The sequence below is a fragment of the Chinchilla lanigera genome, unplaced genomic scaffold, assembly GCF_000276665.1.
Source record: "Chinchilla lanigera isolate Chin_1 unplaced genomic scaffold, ChiLan1.0 scaffold00031, whole genome shotgun sequence".
NCBI classification, from domain to species: Eukaryota; Metazoa; Chordata; class Mammalia; order Rodentia; family Chinchillidae; genus Chinchilla; species Chinchilla lanigera.
Window position 1 is genome coordinate 2,611,476 of NW_004955432.1, and position 20,388 is coordinate 2,631,863.

The 20,388-nt window shown below is 46.4% G+C and overlaps 2 protein-coding genes across 8 annotated transcripts in view; both read right to left on the reverse strand.

The window, feature by feature from the left end:
* Ntrk2 (neurotrophic tyrosine kinase, receptor, type 2) overlaps positions 1 to 18,156 on the reverse strand; it is a 345,349-nt gene extending 327,193 nt beyond the window's left edge. For 2 of the 5 annotated variants that reach the window (XM_005387932.2, XM_005387931.2), the window contains exon 1: positions 17,800 to 18,156. In XM_005387932.2, the coding sequence (XP_005387989.1) occupies positions 17,800 to 18,011 (212 nt within the window). In that variant the 5' untranslated portion in view covers positions 18,012 to 18,156. Of the gene's footprint in view, positions 1 to 16,624; positions 16,680 to 17,799 lie in introns of those variants that run through there. The other 3 variants (XM_005387933.2, XM_005387934.2, XM_013516029.1) reach the window with 2 other exon arrangements.
* Positions 18,157 to 18,186: 30 nt separating this feature from the next.
* LOC106148910 lies at positions 18,187 to 20,386 on the reverse strand. Of its 3 annotated transcripts, XR_001234665.1 has the most exons (5): positions 19,937 to 20,386; positions 19,688 to 19,844; positions 19,315 to 19,436; positions 18,860 to 19,072; positions 18,237 to 18,380 (listed from the first exon to the last, which is right to left on the reverse strand). XR_001234665.1 is itself a non-coding variant. In XM_013516031.1 (4 exons), the coding sequence occupies exons 1-4, from the start codon at positions 20,211 to 20,213 to the stop codon at positions 18,205 to 18,207; spliced, it is 699 nt and encodes a 232-aa protein (XP_013371485.1). In that variant the 5' UTR covers positions 20,214 to 20,386; the 3' UTR covers positions 18,187 to 18,204. The 3 variants fall into 3 exon arrangements, 2 of the variants coding, with proteins under 2 accessions (XP_013371485.1, XP_013371484.1); XM_013516031.1 differs by lacking the exon at positions 18,860 to 19,072 and having other exon boundaries at positions 18,187 to 18,380; positions 19,315 to 19,403; XM_013516030.1 differs by lacking the exon at positions 18,860 to 19,072 and having other exon boundaries at positions 18,187 to 18,380.
* Positions 20,387 to 20,388: the final 2 nt, after the last annotated feature.

Consider the following 20,388-nt stretch of genomic DNA (forward strand, 5'->3'; position numbering starts at 1 on the left):
CTCTCTCTCTCGCTCTCTCTCTCTCTCCCCCCTCTGCTCCCCAACCGTAATCCACAATGAGTTGAGCAGCTTTGCTTCACCATGAAGTTTTGTTTCACCACAGGTTCAAAAGCAGAGAAGCCAAACAACTGTGGGCTGAACGCATGAGCCAAAACGAACTCCTCATCCTGCAGGCTGCTTAGGCAGGTATTTCGCCACAATGAGAGGAAGCTAGCAAACGTACATAAGAACCCAGCAAATGGAAACCGAGTTCCTAGCAGGTACCATGACACAGTTTTGCCACATTAAACCAGGAAAAGCTTCAGAACAGAAATGGTCCTGATCCTGAACTACTGCCAAGAAAGTGCTTGGTTTATGTTTAAGTTATAATATTTATCCAGAGACAGTATTTTCTAACACTGGCCAGTGTGAAACACCAGGCACTCGGGGTGCATTCTGCAGCTAATGCATGCTGGCAGGCTCACACGGGGAGGCACTGCTCTCAAGGTTGCAGACACCATGGGAGCTTGGGGGAGCTTTTCCCATGGCCCGGGGAGCCACCTGGTCACATTTGCTTCCAGTCGCTTCTAGGCCAAAACCATCGCTGCCACCCTGGGGTCCCAATCACTTGTCCAAGTTCTGGGGCAGTCATAGAGTTGTCTCCCAGCATGCCTAGATCTGCCTGCTGGTCCGGCCACAGCTCATCCCCATACACAGGCAGGGTGGCTTCCACCTGGACGAGCACAAGGGGCCGAGCTGCTCAGTCTTTGTAAAAAGATGTCAGCCCCCGCCATCTGTTTGTCTGGATTGCAAAGAGAATGAATGTGGCCTTCCTCAGAAACAGAGACTAAAATCTTCCAGGCTCTGGTCAGAAGGGGTCAAATGGTCAGTAGCCCAGCTCCTATCAAGCCTAGCTCAGCCAAGGACGTGTGGGCATGGGAGCCTAAGACCCTGTGTTGTGTCAGTTTATCATGACAGCACCGGGCAATTAAATTCGTGGACCACTTCAGCCTCCTTGCAGAGCTAATGTCCTTGTCTCTTCCCCCCAGCTCTCACTGGCCTTCTTAGGCAGAAGAAAATGAAATCTACTTCCATATTTTTCATAAAAGCTGAGCATTGCCTCACTCTTGTTCCTTTAAGTCCACAGTGCCAGACAAAGCTGTGTTACTGTGGAATTAGGAGGCTTTCTCCTTCCTAATAATGACTTTCTCTTTGCACTGCCAGGAAGCTGAGAACGAATGTTGGGCTCAGTTACAGCAACTATGCCAGCCGTTAGGGGCAGACGGAGTTTTTAGGTCTTTTTTCTACTTCTTATTCCCTCTCACTTTTACTCTGTTAACCTTATTATATAAAGTTATGATCATCAGTTATTCAAATACTCATGATAAGTTGTCACATTTCTAGTATTCATTGAATAAAAATTAAGTGGTTAATACATAAAATATGCTGATAGATCTTATTTTTGCTTTCAAGAAAGGGGTTAGGAAATAATTTCATCTATGTGCTTTTCTTTTATTTTCTGCATTCTTTCACTGAAGAATGAATGCACATAAAAAATGAAATCTTGAAGCTCAAATCCAAATACGTAAATTATCTTTTTTTAATGCCTTTTTCTATGTCCCTGTTATTTCAGGCAAACCAATGTTCTCTTTCTGCCTCATGAGGGAGAAACTCCAGTGACCAGCCTGGGCCATAAGAATTCTAGGGGCATTCAAGTCAGCGTGGGTCACAGCAGAATGCAGTTGAAGAGCTCTTGGCCTTCAGTCAGGCTAAATCACTCCACACAAAGAGAAATTCTGGAGCTAATACTCCTGCTCCAGCGTCAGGATAGATCAAGCATGGCACAGAGAAAAATGTGCATCGGGCATAATGTCAGGAATGAAGAAGAATTCAAGTGGTAAAAGTTTGGGATGTCTTGGAGGACCTGTTTTGAGGCTGGCACAATTTTTCAGCCAACATTTTGGAATAAAGAGACAGATACAGTGTGAGGGACACTTTCAATTTTACCTTCAGGGTTGCACTTCCCATGTTAACTTCTAGTCACTTTTAAGCAGGGCTATAGATTACCTTCTTCTGTGTCAAACTACAAAAATACTCCTGGACAGGAATTCCAATTGCAAGTGTTTGTATAAGGCCACAGTGCAGAAGAATTATTTTGTAGAAAGGAAGTACAAATGCATCCAAAAATCCTAAACAAAGCTCTGATAAAAAACCTTTAGTTCAAGGGTTACATCGTCGTTCAAAAAGTACACATTTTTCTTAGGTATCTGGGGAAGCGACATTCGCAGAGACAGAGAGGAGAGCGGCAGTTGCAGAGGGCATGGAGCAGGAAGGGAGCCACTGTGTAATGCACAGGGTTGTGCTTCTGCAAGATGCAAGGGTCCTGCAGATGGAGGTGGCGACGGGGCCCTGCACATCAACGCTGATACCACGGAACTGTCATTTCTCAACGGTTGAAACGGCAAGCTTTGTGTTAGCTGTATCTGACTACAGTTTTTAAAAAGAAAAAGATATCATTGATAAAGGGCTTACAGCTAAAGGGTGAGAACAATTAAAAGAGCAGATGGAGTACTGGCTGACCACCTCCAGGGCTAGAGGCGCTGTTAGTAAACAACCTGATAAGTGAAATGGGTGAGGACTGTGGACTACACCAAAACTGCAGGACAGAGACTGTGACCCGAATAAAATAGTGGCTAAATCTGGCTCATGATTGCTCAGCACATAAGTGGTCAATATCCCAATCAGCTAAGCACACCAGGTCCTACGAGATGAGAGCAATGCGCAAACCCCAAGGGCGCACGCCATTTGCAGTAAGAAAACAAACACCCTTTACGACTGTCCTCCCAGCCACAGCACCTGTGCAGGGCCAAACTCAAGCCGAGACTTTTGCTTTTCAGTTAAACTCTCCACCAGCCTACAGAATCTGCTTCCCACCCCAACACATCTGAGGAAAACCACACAGAATAAAACCTATCAGCAGAGTGTAAACTATATGTGAGGTGCCATTGCAAACATTTTACATGCATTGGCCCAATTTAACCTCACAGCACTCTCATGAAAAAGGTTCTATTATTGCCCCATTTTCCAGGTGGGGAGATGGAGACACAGAAAGCTTTACTGACAAGTGCAAAATAGCAGGAGCTCATTACCCCACATTCACTACAGGAGCTCTTAACCACCAAGGAGTCCTGCCTTACCACAAGTGTTGTCCCCTACACAAGCTCCCAAAGAAAATGATGGTGCAGCCTGTCATGGGTGTCTGTATTTTTGGTGTGCCAGTGTGAGAGAGGGTGAGGGCCAAGCCTCAAGTCTTGGTGGTGCTGACCAACTTCAGAGGCCTGGATTGTGCACACACCTGTATGTGAGGTCCCTGGAGATACTGAGAGAGAGAGAGAGAGGGTGACCCAACTGGAAGGGGGCTGTTTGTACCCTTGAAAGGTATATATGGTAGGAGCTGACCTAAGTCTTGATACTCAGAACCAAAAAAAATAAATATATAAACAATGCCAAATGAAAAGATATGCACAAAACATATCTGTTGACTGACCAAATTAATGTAGGAAGTAATCAATCATTCAATAAAACATGTATAAAGTTATTTTCTGACCTCTATATCAGCTACCCATGGGTAAAGATGACTTTGTCCACAGGATAGCTATCACTCTCTGAACTGCACATGCACAGATACAAAATGCAATGAACGGGGCTGGGGATTTAGTGCAGCGGCAAAGCGCCTGCCTGGAAAGTGCAAGGTCGTGAGTGTGATTCCTGGTACCGGAAGAAAAGCAAAAACAAAACAAATGAACAAAAAAATGCAATGAAGGAAGAGTAGTGACGTGTAGATTCTAGGGTAGGCTGAGTAAGTAAAAGGGACCGGTGAGTTCAGCTTAAAAAGTCATTATTTCACTAGTGAGAGAGCAATTCTCTGAAAGAAGAAATAAGGTTGCTCAGAAGTCAAATGCCAGAGGGTCACCCAGGCTTACCAAGAGACTCATGACTCAACTGAAAATCAGACTTTTCTCCTTAGGGTTAAATACCATATGTCAGTTTCATAACGCCCATTCCTTTAAAAAAAATATAGCTGTCAAAATACATGGGGAATCTGAAATATTTTCATTTGTATGTATATTATGAACATACTGCCTGGTGTAAACATAAATAAATGGATGTTATTTATCTTGAGGGAGAATTATCTTTTTGGATTATTCAACACAATCTGTTCACCTATAGACTTCCCTACTTTATTTTTAAAAGACTTCCAATCTCTGATGTCTATCAGTTGTTTTATGATCAGTTTTGCAAACAACTATCAAAATTTCCCAGATGCCTGATAGTGTTAATTATTATAAATATAAAGGAAGCTCTATTAAACATTCATAAGATCAGCCCAGTGCATTTGGATTGCAAAGTCACAAAAGTACATACATGAGACGGTGTGTTAAAGTGTCCCTGACACATCTTTTTACAACCCTGAAGTTTGTAGTTCTTGAAGAGAAATGAGCAATCTCTACTATCATACTATGAGAAGGAGAAATCACAGTTGAAATCTCACTCCAGCACCACTTTTTATGTGAAGTACCATAAATTCAGTCACAGGGAAAACTGCAATTGATCCACAAGACTGTCCATTATTAGCTATTGTGTGACGGAGAGGCACAAATCTTTCTCATTAGACCCATTTGTCGGTTGGAGATCAGGTGTCCCTGGGATAGTTCTTTTCTCCCTGTGTTTATCTCCGCTGTTGTGCCCCTCTCTTCTGCACTGGTCTTCACCTGCTTCCCTCCCCTCCTCCGTCCACCAGGGCGCTTCCTGGTGGAAGCCTACCTCATTAGGCTTGGCCTTTCCATTGACTTCTTACTGTACACGAACTAGCACTGTGTATTTTAATTCCATAAAGGGTATTTATACACATAAACATCTTAACCTGATGACGTTAGAAAAGTCCTATCTATAGATTTGTATATCAGTGGCTCAGAGATCAAGTCATAAGTACTCTGACTTGGAATTCTAAAGGACAGCTTCAAGGGTATGCGGGGACAGTGTTCACGTGTGTATGTCATGTGCACCTGCGTAATGCAGAAAGCTGACATACCGTGTGGCTGCTAGGACAGAACTATGCACAAGACTCACACGGCTCTGCCTTCGTGCAGTCTGTGGCCCTGTGGTGTGCACAGACAGGGACACGGGCATGCGCCACAATGCTGAGGGACTGGTGCTGCCTCAGGAGCCCAGGGTGGAGGGGTCACATCCTGAGGAGCATGAGGAGAGACGTGAATGATGAGCAGGAAAGAGTTCTAGGCTCAGGGCGCAGCCCCGCAAAACCTGAGTGAGAAGTGAGAGTACAGGGCAGGGCCAAGGGCTCAGAGTAGCTGCCTCCAGGCACTAAAAATGGGAAACAGATGAAACGAGGCTAAAGAGACGCCTTGGGATCTGAGGACACAGCATTTGTAAGACCTGTCAAGAAGGCAGGGGCTGGGATACACAGAGTAACGTTATTGTAGCAGAAAACACCAATAAAATGGGGAAACTAGGCAAGCAGTTCCACAAATTCATGTGGAAAAATTATCATCCAAAAATGGTCCTGAAAACTCTGAAAGAAAAGACTGACAAATAAGACTCATACTCCAACAGGGGAAAAAAACTAATCCTAAGAAGTTTTCAGAGGTAAAAGTATAGCACTGGCATACGAATAGACAGATGACCAAGGGAAATCACAGATCCCCGGAGGCTCAAATGTAAGGGTGGTCTACTGCGTAATAAACTTGTTGTTTTAAATTAGTGAGGAAAGGCAGAAGTGAATACTAATGGTGTTGAGACACCTAATAGGCTGATTTACTATCTTGAAAAAAACAATTTAGAAATTGCTACAACACCTCTCACATTTCAAAAATCCAAGTGGAATAAATCTTTAAGTGTGAAAATAAGAAACAGTAAAAGCAGTGAAAGAAAATATAGGAAACTTGGCTTCTACTGTGAGAAAAGGGAAGACTCTTATTAGCCACATTTATAACATAGATGCAATAAAGGAAATGGCAAGTTTTATTTTAAAAAAATTAATTGTACTTTATAAGAAGGAGAGAGGATGAGGAAGGGGGAAGGAGAAGGAAAGGGTATCATAATCCATAACTGACATCAGAAGACATACAAAATGTTAGGAGAAGGACAACTATTCTACTGTCAAAAGAGAGTTTTGAATCAATTTTTTTCAAAAAAAGCCGCCACAAACCAATAGTAAAAGAAAATGGTTGAAGTAATTCACTGAAAAAGAAATACAAATGACTTAAAAACCTATGAAAGGCATTCAATCTGGATCATAATTACAAAACTGCAAAATGAAACAACTGTGATACTATTTCTCAGGAATCTGATTGCCAAGAGTCATAGGGTTCCACCGACCAACCGTGAGTAGTACTGAGTTGCAGAAAAGCAGGCTCTTCTGCTTTTGGTGGAAGGATGAAATGATGTGACCTCTTTTGTAGGACAACTTGGAAATATCCATCAAAATCACAATTGCCTGATAAACATCCCCACAACTCAAATTCTAGAAACTGGTTTATATGTGAAATCACATATGTGAGCACGAGCTTGCACACTAAGTTCTGTGTTAATGGATCTGTGTTATTCCATTAGCCAATCAGTCCATTTACACACCAGTACTACATCTTTATCTCCTAAAGCTTCATAGGATTAGGGTATTTTTACAAATTGTTCAGTAAGAGGCTGGTTAAATAAAGCAGTCTATCTAATGGATTCCTATGAGAAAAAAATGCTTGGCACACATATGCTCACATGGGAACTTCAGGGTGTGCAGTAGTGAGTACAGATGCTCTCATTTATGTCAGACAAAAAATAGTCACATGTGTGCTATGTATGTGAGTAGACTACCTCTGAAGGAAACTCACAAACTAGAATCAGCTGTTGCTACTTGAGAGAGGGGCTGAGGGACTGAAGGTTGAGACATACGGTGGGGGAAAACCCCCTTTCCTCTGTACTATCTGCATCTCTGCACTATTCTGCATGTGTATATGACATACATATATGTATGGGATTTTGGTTTGGTTTGATTCAGTTTTCATTTGGTTTGGTATGGTTTTTGTTTGGTTTTGTCTTGTGGGACTAGGGAGCTCCACCACTAAGGTGTAGCCCCAGTCCTTTCCACTTTTTAAAAATTTTGGGATGGAATCAGAAGTTACCAAAGCTGGCCTCAAACTTTTAATCCTCCTGTCTCAGTCTCTGGGATAGCTGAGATTACAGGTATGCATGACCACCCTTGTTTCTTTATACCTCTTATCATGTTCAAATATTACTTTTTTAAAGAGTTTATTACTAATAAAATCTCATGCAAAAATACATTTCAGAGAAAAGATATCAAAACCCCTCTAAAGAATCTGCAGGCTCTCAGCGTGAGAAGTTTGGCTGAAGGCCCTCACCTTTCCAGAGAAAGATCCTGTGGATGAGGTCCATGCTGGGCAATGAAGAGGGGAGAGAAAAGGAGGCCCACGCAGGGACACGGGTCTGCCCAAAGTCCATCAAGAGCCACAGTCCCTCTGTGACAACTCTGCCATTACAAAGATGGATGCCTCAGGCAAGCTCGCTTCATGCCAGGGAACATTTTAAATGCAGAATTAAATGCCCCTGCTCTAATTCCAAGATCACCAAGCAAGCTTCCAGTCATAATTTGTTCTCCTTTATAGATCTGTGGATGTAGAAAGAAACTGTTTTGCTGCTCTGTGTATTCTGTTCCATGTAAGAGTTATATGTCTCTTTCCACTGCAAGATAGTGACAACCTGGGTTTATGGGAACTAAAAGAAAAAAATCTATGATTTCAGTCTTTATCTTAAGGGAGATGTGGAACTCCAGGTCAATTATAAACCTTGACATGATAAGATCAGTATTTTTAAAAGACTACTCTGGCTACCATGTGACAATCAGTAAACAGGACCAGACTAAAGGCAAGGATGCAAACCAGAGAGCTGCGGCAGCATTCTGGACAAAGACTATAGTGGCATCATTCAATTATTTTCATGTAAGAACTTAGTTGATCTTCATTCCATCCCCTGACTACAATCTTGCTGAGAAGAGACCAGGTCAGTCTTTCTCACCATGTCTCAAGTACTCAGCACAGTGCCTGACATACAGAAGACCCCAACCAATATCTGAAGAAAGAAAGAGGAAATAGGCAGTAGAGACGTTTTAAAAGTAAGCAAATATAAGAAACGCTTAGGAAAAGGAACTGTAGCATTTCCTAACTGAATAAATATCCTGGTTAAAGAGACTGAGGACTCCAGGTTCCTGGACTCCTGGCCTGTGTCACTGAACAGACCATGGGGCCACTAAGATCGGAACACTGGGAATAGATCTGGGAATTGAACTTGTAAATGTTCTGTGTGATAGGTAGCCCATATCCAAGAGGGGTGCTCAACTGACAGCTGGAGGTATGTGGGTCCTAAGCTCACCCCTGGATGTTGATAGAAACACGGATTAAGATATCATTAGCATGAAGGAGACAACCAAAGCCCAAGCAAGAGAATTCTCAGGAAGAGAGGCAGCTGCAGCACACAAACTTAAGGGACATCAATTTGTAAGGGAGGAACAGTGTAAAGGAAACCCCACAAGACAGAAAGGGGGAACAAGAAAGGTGCAGTGACCCTAGGCAGAAGAAGAGGGTGCTCCAGGAAGGGAGGCGGAAGTGAAGCCACCTTCTGCTAGGAAGTCAAGTAAGATTGGGACAGAGGAACACGCCCTTGAAGGTCTCCGGGACTGTGATAGCGTGAGTTTGGTGAAACAGTGGATGGAGATGGATTAGGAAGGGAGGAAACAGACAGAATGAATATGTGTTCACCTCGTAATCAGTCTCCTGAGATCTAGCTTCCAATGGAGAGCGGAGAGGGAAGTGACGAAAGAGGGGTGGAAGGATGGAACCGTGTAAGAGGAAAATTTGCACCTCATAGAGGAGACGCACTGGTCCTGCTCCAGTGCCAATGTCAGATGTCAAATGATGAAGATACAGGTGAGACAAACAAAAGCCTTAAGAGGGTGAGATCTTAACAGAGGAAGAGTGACAAGGGGCCTCTCAGAGGCCCTCCAGTCCTGCCGTGGGCACTAAAGGCAAAGGTTAGTTTCAGACATCTCCAGCTCACTCTAGTGCCATGTGGGTGGATGCAGCCATGAGAGTGTCAAAACTTATCTCACACAGAAAATAACACACCTCACTTGGGTTACTGCAGCCTAGATGGGGGACTGCTCACATGCAAGCGACACGGTGTGAGAGGGTGACAGGGGGTAGTCTTTACAACAGCTCATTTTAATCCAGTTTCACAAGACTCACCTCATTCCAAAAAGACCTAACACTGCCTCTTCATTCACAAGGGTTGAGCCCCATGACCAAGTCTCCCCAAACCAGGACTCACCTCAGAAGGGTCCCACCATCCCAAAGCCAGTATGTTGGGGGCCAAGCATCTGGCACTGAACCTCTGAGCACCTGGCATACCCAAACCACGGCAAACCCCACATCCTACCTTCCCACCCTGGGCTCCTTCCAGTTACACCGGGTTCCTGTCCTGTGCTGCCTGTCTATCTGTGTTAACCTTATCCAGCCCAGGTTCCACTGAAACAATGGCCTGCACAGGTCACCACACAAATAACATACACAGCCTGAGATTTCTTCACAGGAATCAAAGGGGCTTTACACTGAAACAGCTGCATCCAGGGTGTGTGGTGTGCATGTGTGTGTGTGTGCACATACATGCTGTGTGTGTGTGTGGTGTGTGCTGAGGCAGTGAGGGGGGGTGAGAAGCAGAGAAGACTGAAGAGTCACCACAAGAAAAGGCCAAACCGAGGTGTCTTCGTCTGTTCCAGCTGCTGTAACAAAACCCCTCAGACTCGGTAATTCACTAACAACAGGAAGGCACGACTCACAATGCAAGGGTCAGGAAATAAGGCAAAAGCAGACCTGGTACGTGGTAGGAATCCATTTCTCACAGCTGGAAGCTTCTCTCTGTGTCCTCAAGTGGCAGAAAGAACAAGCGATTGCTGTCAGACAGGCCTGTTTCAGTAAGGCCACTCATCCTACTCCTGATGGCTCTGCTGGCCCGGACACCCCACCTTCCAGTACCACCACACTGGTAACCAAATTCCAGCTTGTGAGTTGAGGGACACACAGACTCAGGTTACTGCCCAGGGACACAGGAAACACAACCAGGAAGCAATGCTGCCGGGATGTCCTTTGAGTTCAGGGTGGCAGTGCCATGGTTTGGAAGGAAAACCACGAGAAACTAAAGAGCATGTGGGTTTGTTGGTTTGTTAATCTGAGAGGGGTGATTGCTTTGGTTTCATTTTTTATTTTTTTTTAAATTGTACCTCACCAGGGAATTCTGAGGTCATTGTGTCAAGCTCCCTCACACATTCCCGGGCAGGAGCAGGAGGCAGCTGTACCACAGTGAGCAAGAGTCAGGAACTCAGGCCTAGGCGCCTCTGCCTCTCAGGGCAAGGGACCATGCTGCAGGGAGCAGAGGAAGCCACTGTGCAGAGCTTACACTTTAAAGAGCCTGTCCTTTTAAACTGCACTATATTTCAGAGGTTGAAACCTAAAATGCCAACATCTTCTGGGTTAAATTATATTTTTCATTTCTGCTGAAAACTGATCAGAAGATAGACTTAATGGGTCCATAAGTAGTAGCCAGGACAGCTACAAGGCCAATGCACTAACATTTATATAACTTGAGTCAGAAAAGATGTCCCATCAGATCCCTGCCAAGAGGGCCTGGCCAGAAGGATTAAAACAAAATTAATAAGCAGTGAAGGAGGCAAAGGCTTAGCAGAAAAAAAATTCATAATTCATGATATTAAATTGAAAAGAACACAGTGCATTTTATCACGGTGTTCTATTTTCACAGGCCCATGGTATACACACGAATATCTTTCTAGTTTGTGTATGTGTATTTGTGTGTGTATAGGTAATTCTGGAGAAATGAAGATTACAGGACAGGATGACGTGCCAAACAATGGAACTGGCCCCTATTTGCAGTAAAAGAAAGGCCTCTAAATAGTTCATGGTCAATAGATTTTTATTCTCTATGAGAAGATACAGTAGTGCCCACACCACATACCTCTTCATAGTATCACAGACTGCAAGAGAAGAGAGTGGGCAGATTTCTGAAAGAGAAAGAATGTGAGGAGGGCTCAGGCCACCTCCTTCCCTCCCCGCCACTACATCTAATCTGTGAACAAACCTCAACTAGAATCACCTGGGCCCTCAAGGCTGAGCAAACCAGCCCTATGCGAGGCATTAGAACACTCCGCTGGACCAAAGCACTAGGGCAAGTTAATGACCCGACAGTCCTTCAGAGCTTACCAGAACTACCCCACCTGCTGCAGGGTGAGGGGCTGAATCTAAATAAACAGATGTCTAGGTGGGCAGGGTGGGGTATGTCTATACTTCCAACACGTTGAGAGGCTGAGGCAGGAGGATTACAAGTTCAAGCCTAGCCTGGTCAACACAAGGACGTAGCAAGGCCCTGACTAAAAAAAAAAAAAAAAAAATGCTGGGGGTAAAGCTCAGTGTGAAGGCCCTAGGTTCAATTCCCAGTATCACAAATAAGCAGATGACTGCCAAATACCTTTCGGGTCCCGGGGGAGATGCCCTGTGTGAAAACGCAGCTGTCTCAGAAGTATGTTCTTACTGGAAAAGCCGTGGAGAACACACCGAGGTTGCTGATTGATTTCTGGATTTTGCTCACTGGCTCGGTTGTCGATCTTAGGCCATTTGGGAGGCCAGGGGTAAAAGAGAAGTCTGGTCCAGGTATTTCCTGGGAGTTAGCAGACTTCATACAGAGCACTGTGAGTTCCTTCGTTCTGGTGTGTGTTCCCCGACCTCCCTCTGCGGCCCAACTTTAGTTTATGAATTCCCTAAAGAAGAGGAACATTTGAAATTTAAAAAAAGATAGTAAACTCAACCAAAGAGTCTGCCTTTTTATGCAAAGATAAGGCACTGCTTTGAGATCAGTAGCTCCTATACTTTTTAATTACTCCGTCTCACAGATAGGAGGTTTACACGGGGTTAGTCATCTTAAACTTGTCTTCCTCCTGCTGATAGTTCTCAGCTGAGAGCCTGGGGTCGGCTCCTCAGTCTGAGAGGGGATCCATGCTAATGCAAAGGCACTGATATTTATGAGGATATTCCAAGGAAGTGTTTCTGGTCCCTGCAAGGCCTCTGATGGGCTGCAGCCTTGGGAAGTTCTTCGCTGCCCTGGGTTTCTGCAAAGACAAAGCTATAGCAGACCATTCCTAGGTCCTGACTCAAAGTGACTCCTTCTAAACACTGACCCAAGGACCATGGGCTCATCACCTCAGGGCAACCACCACCAGCCTTGTTAGCAGCTCCCATTTACAAAGATATAGTTTGGGGGAGCTCACTGCAGTACTGAAAATGTGCCCACACCCTGACCCCGAAGGTCCTCAGATTCATGTGCTGCTGCCTTTGAGTACTGGACACGATCTCCGTCCTGCCCAACTGATGTATGAACTGCAGGTCTCCCCACCTGACACTCTGTGGAAACCCAGAGCCAGGAACAACTCATCTGAGTATCAGATACAAAGCCCTCAGCTTACATCTGATAAGCTGAAGCCCGAGCAGCTATGGGCTGCCTTAAGACAAGGTAACCAGTAAGTGTGACTTAGCAACAAGCTCCCAAGTTTCCAGTTTTCCAGGAGCTGCTTATTTATGTATTTTTAGACACATATTAAGGAATAAATTAGTGTCTGTGCGCTACTATTCCTCAGAAGGTTTTATAACTTCAGGAGGATTCACTCATTTATCTCCTAGATCAATATTTATGACTTCCCAGGCCCCTGGACACTCCAGAGAGCAAAGTAAGTGATGAGAAGGCACCCTGTTTCTGTGGGATCTTTGGCTTTTTAAATGGAGATTGATTAGTGATCAAATGCAGAGTTAAAATTATCAGGCCACTGCAGGGCTCAGATCTCTGCCATTTGGGACTGGAAGGTGGGGTGTATGTTTTAAAATAGCTAGACCGAGTATATTAGGAAAGTGATCAATCAACTATTAATAAGTCAAGGTTCAGATCTCTCTCTCTCTCTCTCTCTCTCTCTCTGTCTCTATCTATCTATCTCTCTCTATCTCTCTCTCTCTCTTTCTCTCTCTCTCTCTCTCTCTCTCTCTCTCTCTCTCTCTCTCTCACACACACACACACACACACACACACACACACACACACACAAATCCAGCAAACAAAAAGTTTGCTTTGCCTCAATATCTTTCCCCCAAATCTTCTTACTAGTTCACAGCATCAACAAAGAGTATATATTGACATTTGCTCCCAGGGACAGCAGATTCAATCCATGCACTACCTTATAGCTTCTCAATTTATGTAAAGCTCTTAGAGAAGTGGAAGAGTCAAATTAGTCTGAAGGATAGTGCCAATGAATGGTGTCTAACAACGCTTTGATAAGGTTTCTTTCCCTAATGGGCAAGATAAGCAAAGAGTTAAAGCCAGGGCACTTGCTTAGTATCCAAGGCAATAAAAAGAAAAAGGGAAATGAAAAGAAATTCAATTTCCCTTCCCCAGTTAAACAAAAACTCTAGGTTTTACACTCCTCCGACCTAGATATACTCAAAGAGATCATACAGAACGTTCCTCGGGAAAAAAGAGACCTCAACTCAGCTGTTCGGCCAAGTCTTCAGCTTAGAAAATGTCTTCACAAGGGAATATTGAAACAGACCCAAAAAGAGGTTTATGGGATAGAAACAGGGAATGACCCTAAACATGCCTACACTCAGCGGAGGAAAGCTGCTGTGGCTACACTGTTTCAACCTGCCATTACTTGCTTGGAATAACAGATGACCCAGGCGCTTCTCTTAACAGCAGCGCTCTGAATTCCCATAAGGAAATGTCACTTTTCAGAGAAAATCAAACACATTTTCCTGTACAGTCAGTGATGGGTGACGGAAGGCAGAGGTAGGAGAAAGCAGGGTCAGGAGGGTCGTGGGGCATTTCCATTGTTCTATCCAGCACAACAAAAGTCTCCATACTGCAGGGATTGGAGGTGTGGATCTACGGCACTCCAGATGCTGTGCTGAGCTGAAGCCTCTAAATACCTCCACCATGAAGACAGTGCGCTTTCAACTCCAGCTTGCAAACTGGGCTAAATAATGAATGAGGTAAATTAGACTGCTTTATTTATTAACAAGTCCAGTGTGGCTTATGTAACCACACTCAAAATGTAAATGCATGGTTCTTAAATGCAGGAAAAGCATAATCCAAAATTCCAGAATCCCCAGTGGAGAAGACGAGAAGTAAATATCAGAGGAATAAAAACTGATGCCTTTCACTGAATCCTAGTGAATGCCAGGATTTTTAAAGTGCAGTACGATTAACTGAGATGGCAGAGTTTATGAAGGCAAGAGGGCCAATATCAATGTATTAATGGCACGACACCATAACTGTTTAACCAGGCCAACAATCAACTGCACATAGATGCTCTAACAGGAGAAGCTGCAAATGCTGTTTGTGTTGTGCTAAAAAACAATTAGACTTGTTTACGAATATTATCCCACCTAGGAAATTCAAAAAAAGATCCCTGCTGGCCTTCACAAGATGTGGACAACCTAAAAATCCACGCCCTGCCACAGCAAGGGGGATATAGTTAACACTACTGAACTGTACACTGAAAAACAGTCAAGGTGGTACACTTTATGTTATTTGTTATCTACCACAGTAACAAAAATATCCCTACTTCATTTTAACCATACCTTTTACCACCTGGATGAGACAGAATTTGCCCTTTGCTGTGCACTTTGGCACTTGATACAACTGAGACTTAAATGGCCAGTTACATAATTGCAACAGCACACTTCACTCTCAAATTCTGCTTCTATGTGACACTGGCATTGGTTTTCAACTTAATTTAGCCCTGCTGTGGAGTAACCGATTGCAAATATCTGGAGTGGCCATTTAGCAGTGTGGTAATAATCAGGCATAACGTCTGTCTATAGAAAGAGATGCACAGCTCTAGCCATGACACCTTAGTACGGAAAGGATATAAGATCATACTCGATGGGAAGATTTTTAATAAGACAAACTATCATGACTCTAACAACAGTATGTCGTCTTAACTTGAAATACGCACTCAAACATAAAAATATACAACTTTTAAATCCACCTATGCATATATTTTTTAAAATGTTCTCCCACCAGCTCTCTTTGAACACTGGGGCACAGTAGTTTAATGTGTAGATACTGGAAGATACAGTATGTTTAATGTGTTGCTTTAGCAAGCTCTAATGACAGACTTCTTACATTATTCTTGCTTTCAAAAATAGAAACATGTAGCTTCAGCTACATACCAGTAAGCTAAAACGTTACTATTTTAGAGTTACCCCTAGATGAAAGAAAAAAGTATTAAAAATGTGTAATTTGGTTCCAATTGTAGCTGATAGGCACTGGCCAAGAATCTCAAAGATGTTGAAATAAACATTAATATGTAAGAAAAAGCACAGATGGGGTCTGATAAGGATGAGAATGAAACAAGCTCATCTACTGATGTCCTTGTGAGATCAAAAAGGCAGAATTCAAAATAGTTATATGATGGGCTTTTCAAGCAAGTGTTATGACAAGTTTCACAGACAGACACTGGGACACCAGGTCCTGGGCTCAAGCACAGCTGACTAACAGGTAGACAGCTGCACCTCTGCCAGACCTCACCTCTCCCAGCCTGACTAATGTCACTCGCCTGATTCCCATCGTATGCATGCAACTCTTCAGCCCTCCTGGCTCCCCTAAACTCACTGGGTTTCCAAATCAGAAAGAGAAAACAGAGTAGAAACTGGCAGTGTCATGACAGAATGGATGACTAGGACAAATGCTTAGGTAAATATTTTAAAAATCCATTTAAAAAATTCTGATGATACGAATTTGCCATCAGATACCAAAGAAACAACAATTGTGAGGATACAAGAAAGCTCAGTCCAGATCTGCTGAATATATATATATATATATATATATATATATATATATATCAAACAGCTCAGACATCAAAGATTTTAAATAATATTTTTTTAAATTTAAAGGTAGTTTTATTTTTTCCTTAGCTGATGGCCTTAAAATAGTAAAGTGAAAATCATCAGCTATATCTCAGTTTTTCCTCATTATATGTCTATAATCTAGTACAGACTATAAAAGCAATCAGGAAGAGGAAAATCCCCCTATCTGACTGTATAAATACCCTCCCCATCGTCTCCAAGCAGTCTGAAGGGCCCAGAATCCCACAGCCTCCTCCATCTGACTACTGACTAACACCATATCGTGAAAAAGACAGATTCTGACAAAAAGGCCACCAACTCTCTGGACTAGCCTGCTGAGCTTCAACCTCCTCGGCCCAAGGTCAGCACAGCTGGGGCTCTACCCGATAGCTGCTGCTCTCCCGATAGCTGCTGCTCTCCTGGCCAAAAACACTGGGACCCTGACATCCTGCACAGAGCCCCACAGGCGGCTTCTCCGCCGAGTCTCAGCTATGTCAGCCCGGCCTGTTCCCCTCGGCTTTGTTGCCATTTACTCCTCTCAAGCCTCACAACTTGAGTATCACCAGCAGAACAGGCAACAAAGACCAGGAAGGTCTCCTACTTACATAAAAAACAGCTTGTCTCCATCAACTACGCTGATAGAACCACGGCTGTGCATTTTCTGTGGAGGGGGAGTAAAAGCATGCGCACTCACCAACCGGAAGGCCACAGCCCAAACCCTACTTGCAAGGCTTCCTATCTCAGAGTCAAACACTGTAAAGAAATCGGGGCAAACTTTGCCTTGCAATTCTTTCCACAGGTGACTACAGCCACATGTTCACGAAATGCATGAGGTGGCAGAGTCCTTAAGATAGAAAAATGCAACGCCTTCTGCAGAGGTGACCTAGAAACACTAGAAAAAAGACAGTGAGGTCTTGCTTGGTAATGTATTTGTCACCAGGCCCTCGGAGGGGAGCACAGAGACACACAGCCCTGCTTCTCCATCAAGCTAGGACAAGTTATATCACCTCGGGGGACACAGGGGCCCAGGAGCCAGAATTCACCAGCACCTACACACTGCTTCATCGTCTACCTAGTCCTGAGATGGCACTCAGTGGACAGTTAAGAGTCATAATCCAAATGGTCTTAAAATCATATCTCTGGGAAGTCAAGTCCAAATTAAATCAGACCAGGCTTTTAGGCTGCCAACGATCACATTTTCTCCTTTGAGTGAGTGCATTTCAACACTCAGAACTTCTCCTCTTACTAAGAGATCATTTTCAAGGCTATCTCTGGATGCAATCTCCTCAGCAAAATCTGATAGATAATATGAGAAGGGAAACTGGTTGACTCCGAACCTCAGAGAAGGATATCAAGGGAGACTTTCCTTCTCTTCAGCAGATTTCTAAAGTTAATTATTTTAACCTACTTTCTAGTAAATGTTACTGGAACTTCTACTAACAACATACACAGAGCATTTTATGAAATGAAAATGCCCCAAACCAAGCTATTGTATGTAAAAAGCCTAAAGCACACTCAGCAGATCTTTGAAATATAAAATGCACACAAAATTCCTTCCCACAACGAAAATATTAGACACATGTAAAACTGTCAAGCTTCTCCCTGCCCTAGCAGCCTCAAGCCACTGAAACAGGTAACTGACAAACGCCTCCCGCCTGCATTTCTACTTTCTGACTTCTCCACACACTCGGAGATGCATCTGCATCCAGGACACATGCCTGGCCAGCCTGAGCCCTAGGGCTGAGGTAAGAAAGGAGGGGGAAGAGCACCAGGAACTCACATTTCCGTGATGTTCTCGGGGTCTGCACTGTTAGGTTCCAACCTCGGGAATGCCACGATGCCAGGAGAAGGGTCGCTGCACCAAATCCGAGAAGCACTGCATTTGCAGGACTGGGGACAGGCGAAAGCCGACCTCCAGAAGCCCACAGCCAGCCAGCAGAAGCCCCAAAGCCGCGCCATGGCGGGTCCATGCCACCTCGTCCAGCTCAACATCCCTAGTCGCCAGTGCCAGCCCGCGTGTGTGTCCCCGCGTCGCACCTGCCGGCTTTCCGTGCCGGCGCGGGGAGGCCCGCCTGCGCTTTCTGCCCTCTGGTCGTTTCTGTGTTTGCTGCGGGTGCACGCAGAGTCCAGGGTGTCCAAGGCTGATCTCGTCCTGGGCTGAGTGTATCTGGGCGGGCGGCAAGGTTCACAGTGGCTGGGGCATGGCGATGCGCTTCGCAGAGGGCGCTAACGCCGCCCGCAGCTCGGCCTTGATCGCAGACGCATGGTTAGCACGCCGGGCACCGACCCTCGGCGCCGGGGACGCTCTAGGGCGCAGATTCCTGGCTAGACGTGCACGGGGATCCGGCACGCACCTCGGTGCTGAGGACAAATAGACACGCGTAAGACCAAGTGTAGGACTCCATGTACCACAAACCAGGACGCAGTCCCTCCCCGCTCACCCCCATTCCGGACCCCAGCCAGGAGACTGTGGATGGATGTGCGCCGGGCTCGGGCCTGGGAATCAACCGGCCCTATGGATGGCGCTGCTGCCGCTGGGGCCACCAGTGTGCCCGCGGTCTCTCCAAGACTGAGGCCGAGGGAGGAAAGGTAAGGACAGGGTCCCCAGGACAAGATTCCATGGCACAGGCCAGGTAGAGGGCTCTTTAAAGGGGACACGCAGACTGCCTGCCGCGCTGGCTCCGCGACAGAGCCCCCAGTGATGCTGCAGAATCCACCACGGCCTCGGGCGCGGAGGGCGCGGGCAGGTGGCTCGGCGCGTCCCACCTGGGGAGCAGCTGCGGCCCCCCAGGGGCACCGCGAGGGCCAAGGCAACGAAGGGCGCAGTCCGCGCGGCTCACCCGGCTCCGCGCCCGTGTCCGGGCTCCTCCTGCCGCCGGCTCGGAGCGCAGCGCACGAGAGAAGGAGCAGCGAGGCTCCGGCTCCGGCTCTGGCTCCGGCTCCGGCTCCGGCTCCAACCCAATTCCGGGAGCCGCCGCCGCCGCCTCTGCTACTGCTGGCGAAGTGACGTGAGGGCTGACGCAGAGCAGGGGCAGAAACTCCAGAAAATTAGTCTGAAATCCAAAAACACACACGCTCATACACACACAAACGCATAACACCCTCCAGACAAAAGCAGCGGGGAGGGGAGGGAATCTGGGGGCGAGTGGGGAGGAGGCGGCTTCGGTGCGGTGCCACTGGCCGCGAGCAGACAGCAGCAGCGTGTGGGAGTTCACACACGCGCACACACACGCACACACCCGGCCGTGTGGACACGCGCGTGCGTGCGTGCGTGTGTGCATTCAGATCCAGGTACCTCCGGGATGGACCGCTCCGCCTCTCGACGCCTCTCGGCCCCTGGTTCGCACGGAGGTCTGCTCTGCCACTGCAGTAGAGACTGTCACCCTTTTTGAAATGGAAACTGGGCTTGGTTCAGCTCTGAAAAATGCGCTGATTCTTATTATAGGAACCTCCCTTTCCTCGCCCTCCCTGCTGCTTTCTCCTTTTCCTCCCTGCCTAAAGGGGACGGGAGCTAGCCCCAAATAAATAACACTGTAAACGCCAAAACGCGCTCTGCGCTGGCAACTAAGGGTCACTGCCCCCTTTCTAGGCCACCTCTTTGGGGATCGGTTTTTGGGAAGGTCTTCCTTGGGTGCTTGTGGAGAGGGAGAGGAGTGTCCACGCCCAACTTAGCTGTGGGTCTTTTCCTGTCCTTTTGTGCCATCACACGCCAGCGAAATGGAGACGCGTGAGGGCAAGGTGCGCCTGGTGCGGACTGGGTCACTGCACGGGGCGTCCCGGCCTGTCCGGTGTGCGCTGCCGCGTCATTTTCTCTCCTGCTCCAACCTGGCCGAACGCAGCCATTCCGCTCTCGGAGCTGCTCTCCCCGCGCTGCCCACCCCCACGCGGGCAAGCGAGCCCTCGCTCCCCGGCCGTACCTTGCGCGCGTGCGGTGTGCGCGGGTGTGCGCGGGTGTGCGCGGACGCGTACCCTGCGCCCGCGCTGCCAGGAGCACAACGTGCATCCAGCTAAGGAGAAGCCCGGAGCGGGCAGCTCCTCGGGTCCCACGGGGGTGAAGGAGGCGGTCCGGGAGGGTCGGGTGTCAAACCATAACTGCTCTGCGGACGCAGTTAAATGGTGGCTGCGGGTATCGAAAGCCGTGTCTGAGAATCCTTCTTCCCATTTGCGGCTCAGAGTCTGTTTTTCCGCAGTCATTTAAAAGGGAACTGGGAAAATGCACCGCAGTGCCTGACACTTCCGAGGGCTCTGGTGCCCCCGCGTGGGGAGACTGCGCCCGGCAAGCTCCGGAGCGCCAGCCCTCGCTACCGTTGCAGCGGGCACTGCGCGGGGCGCGCTCCTGCGCCAGATGCGCAACCTGCGGCGCCCGACG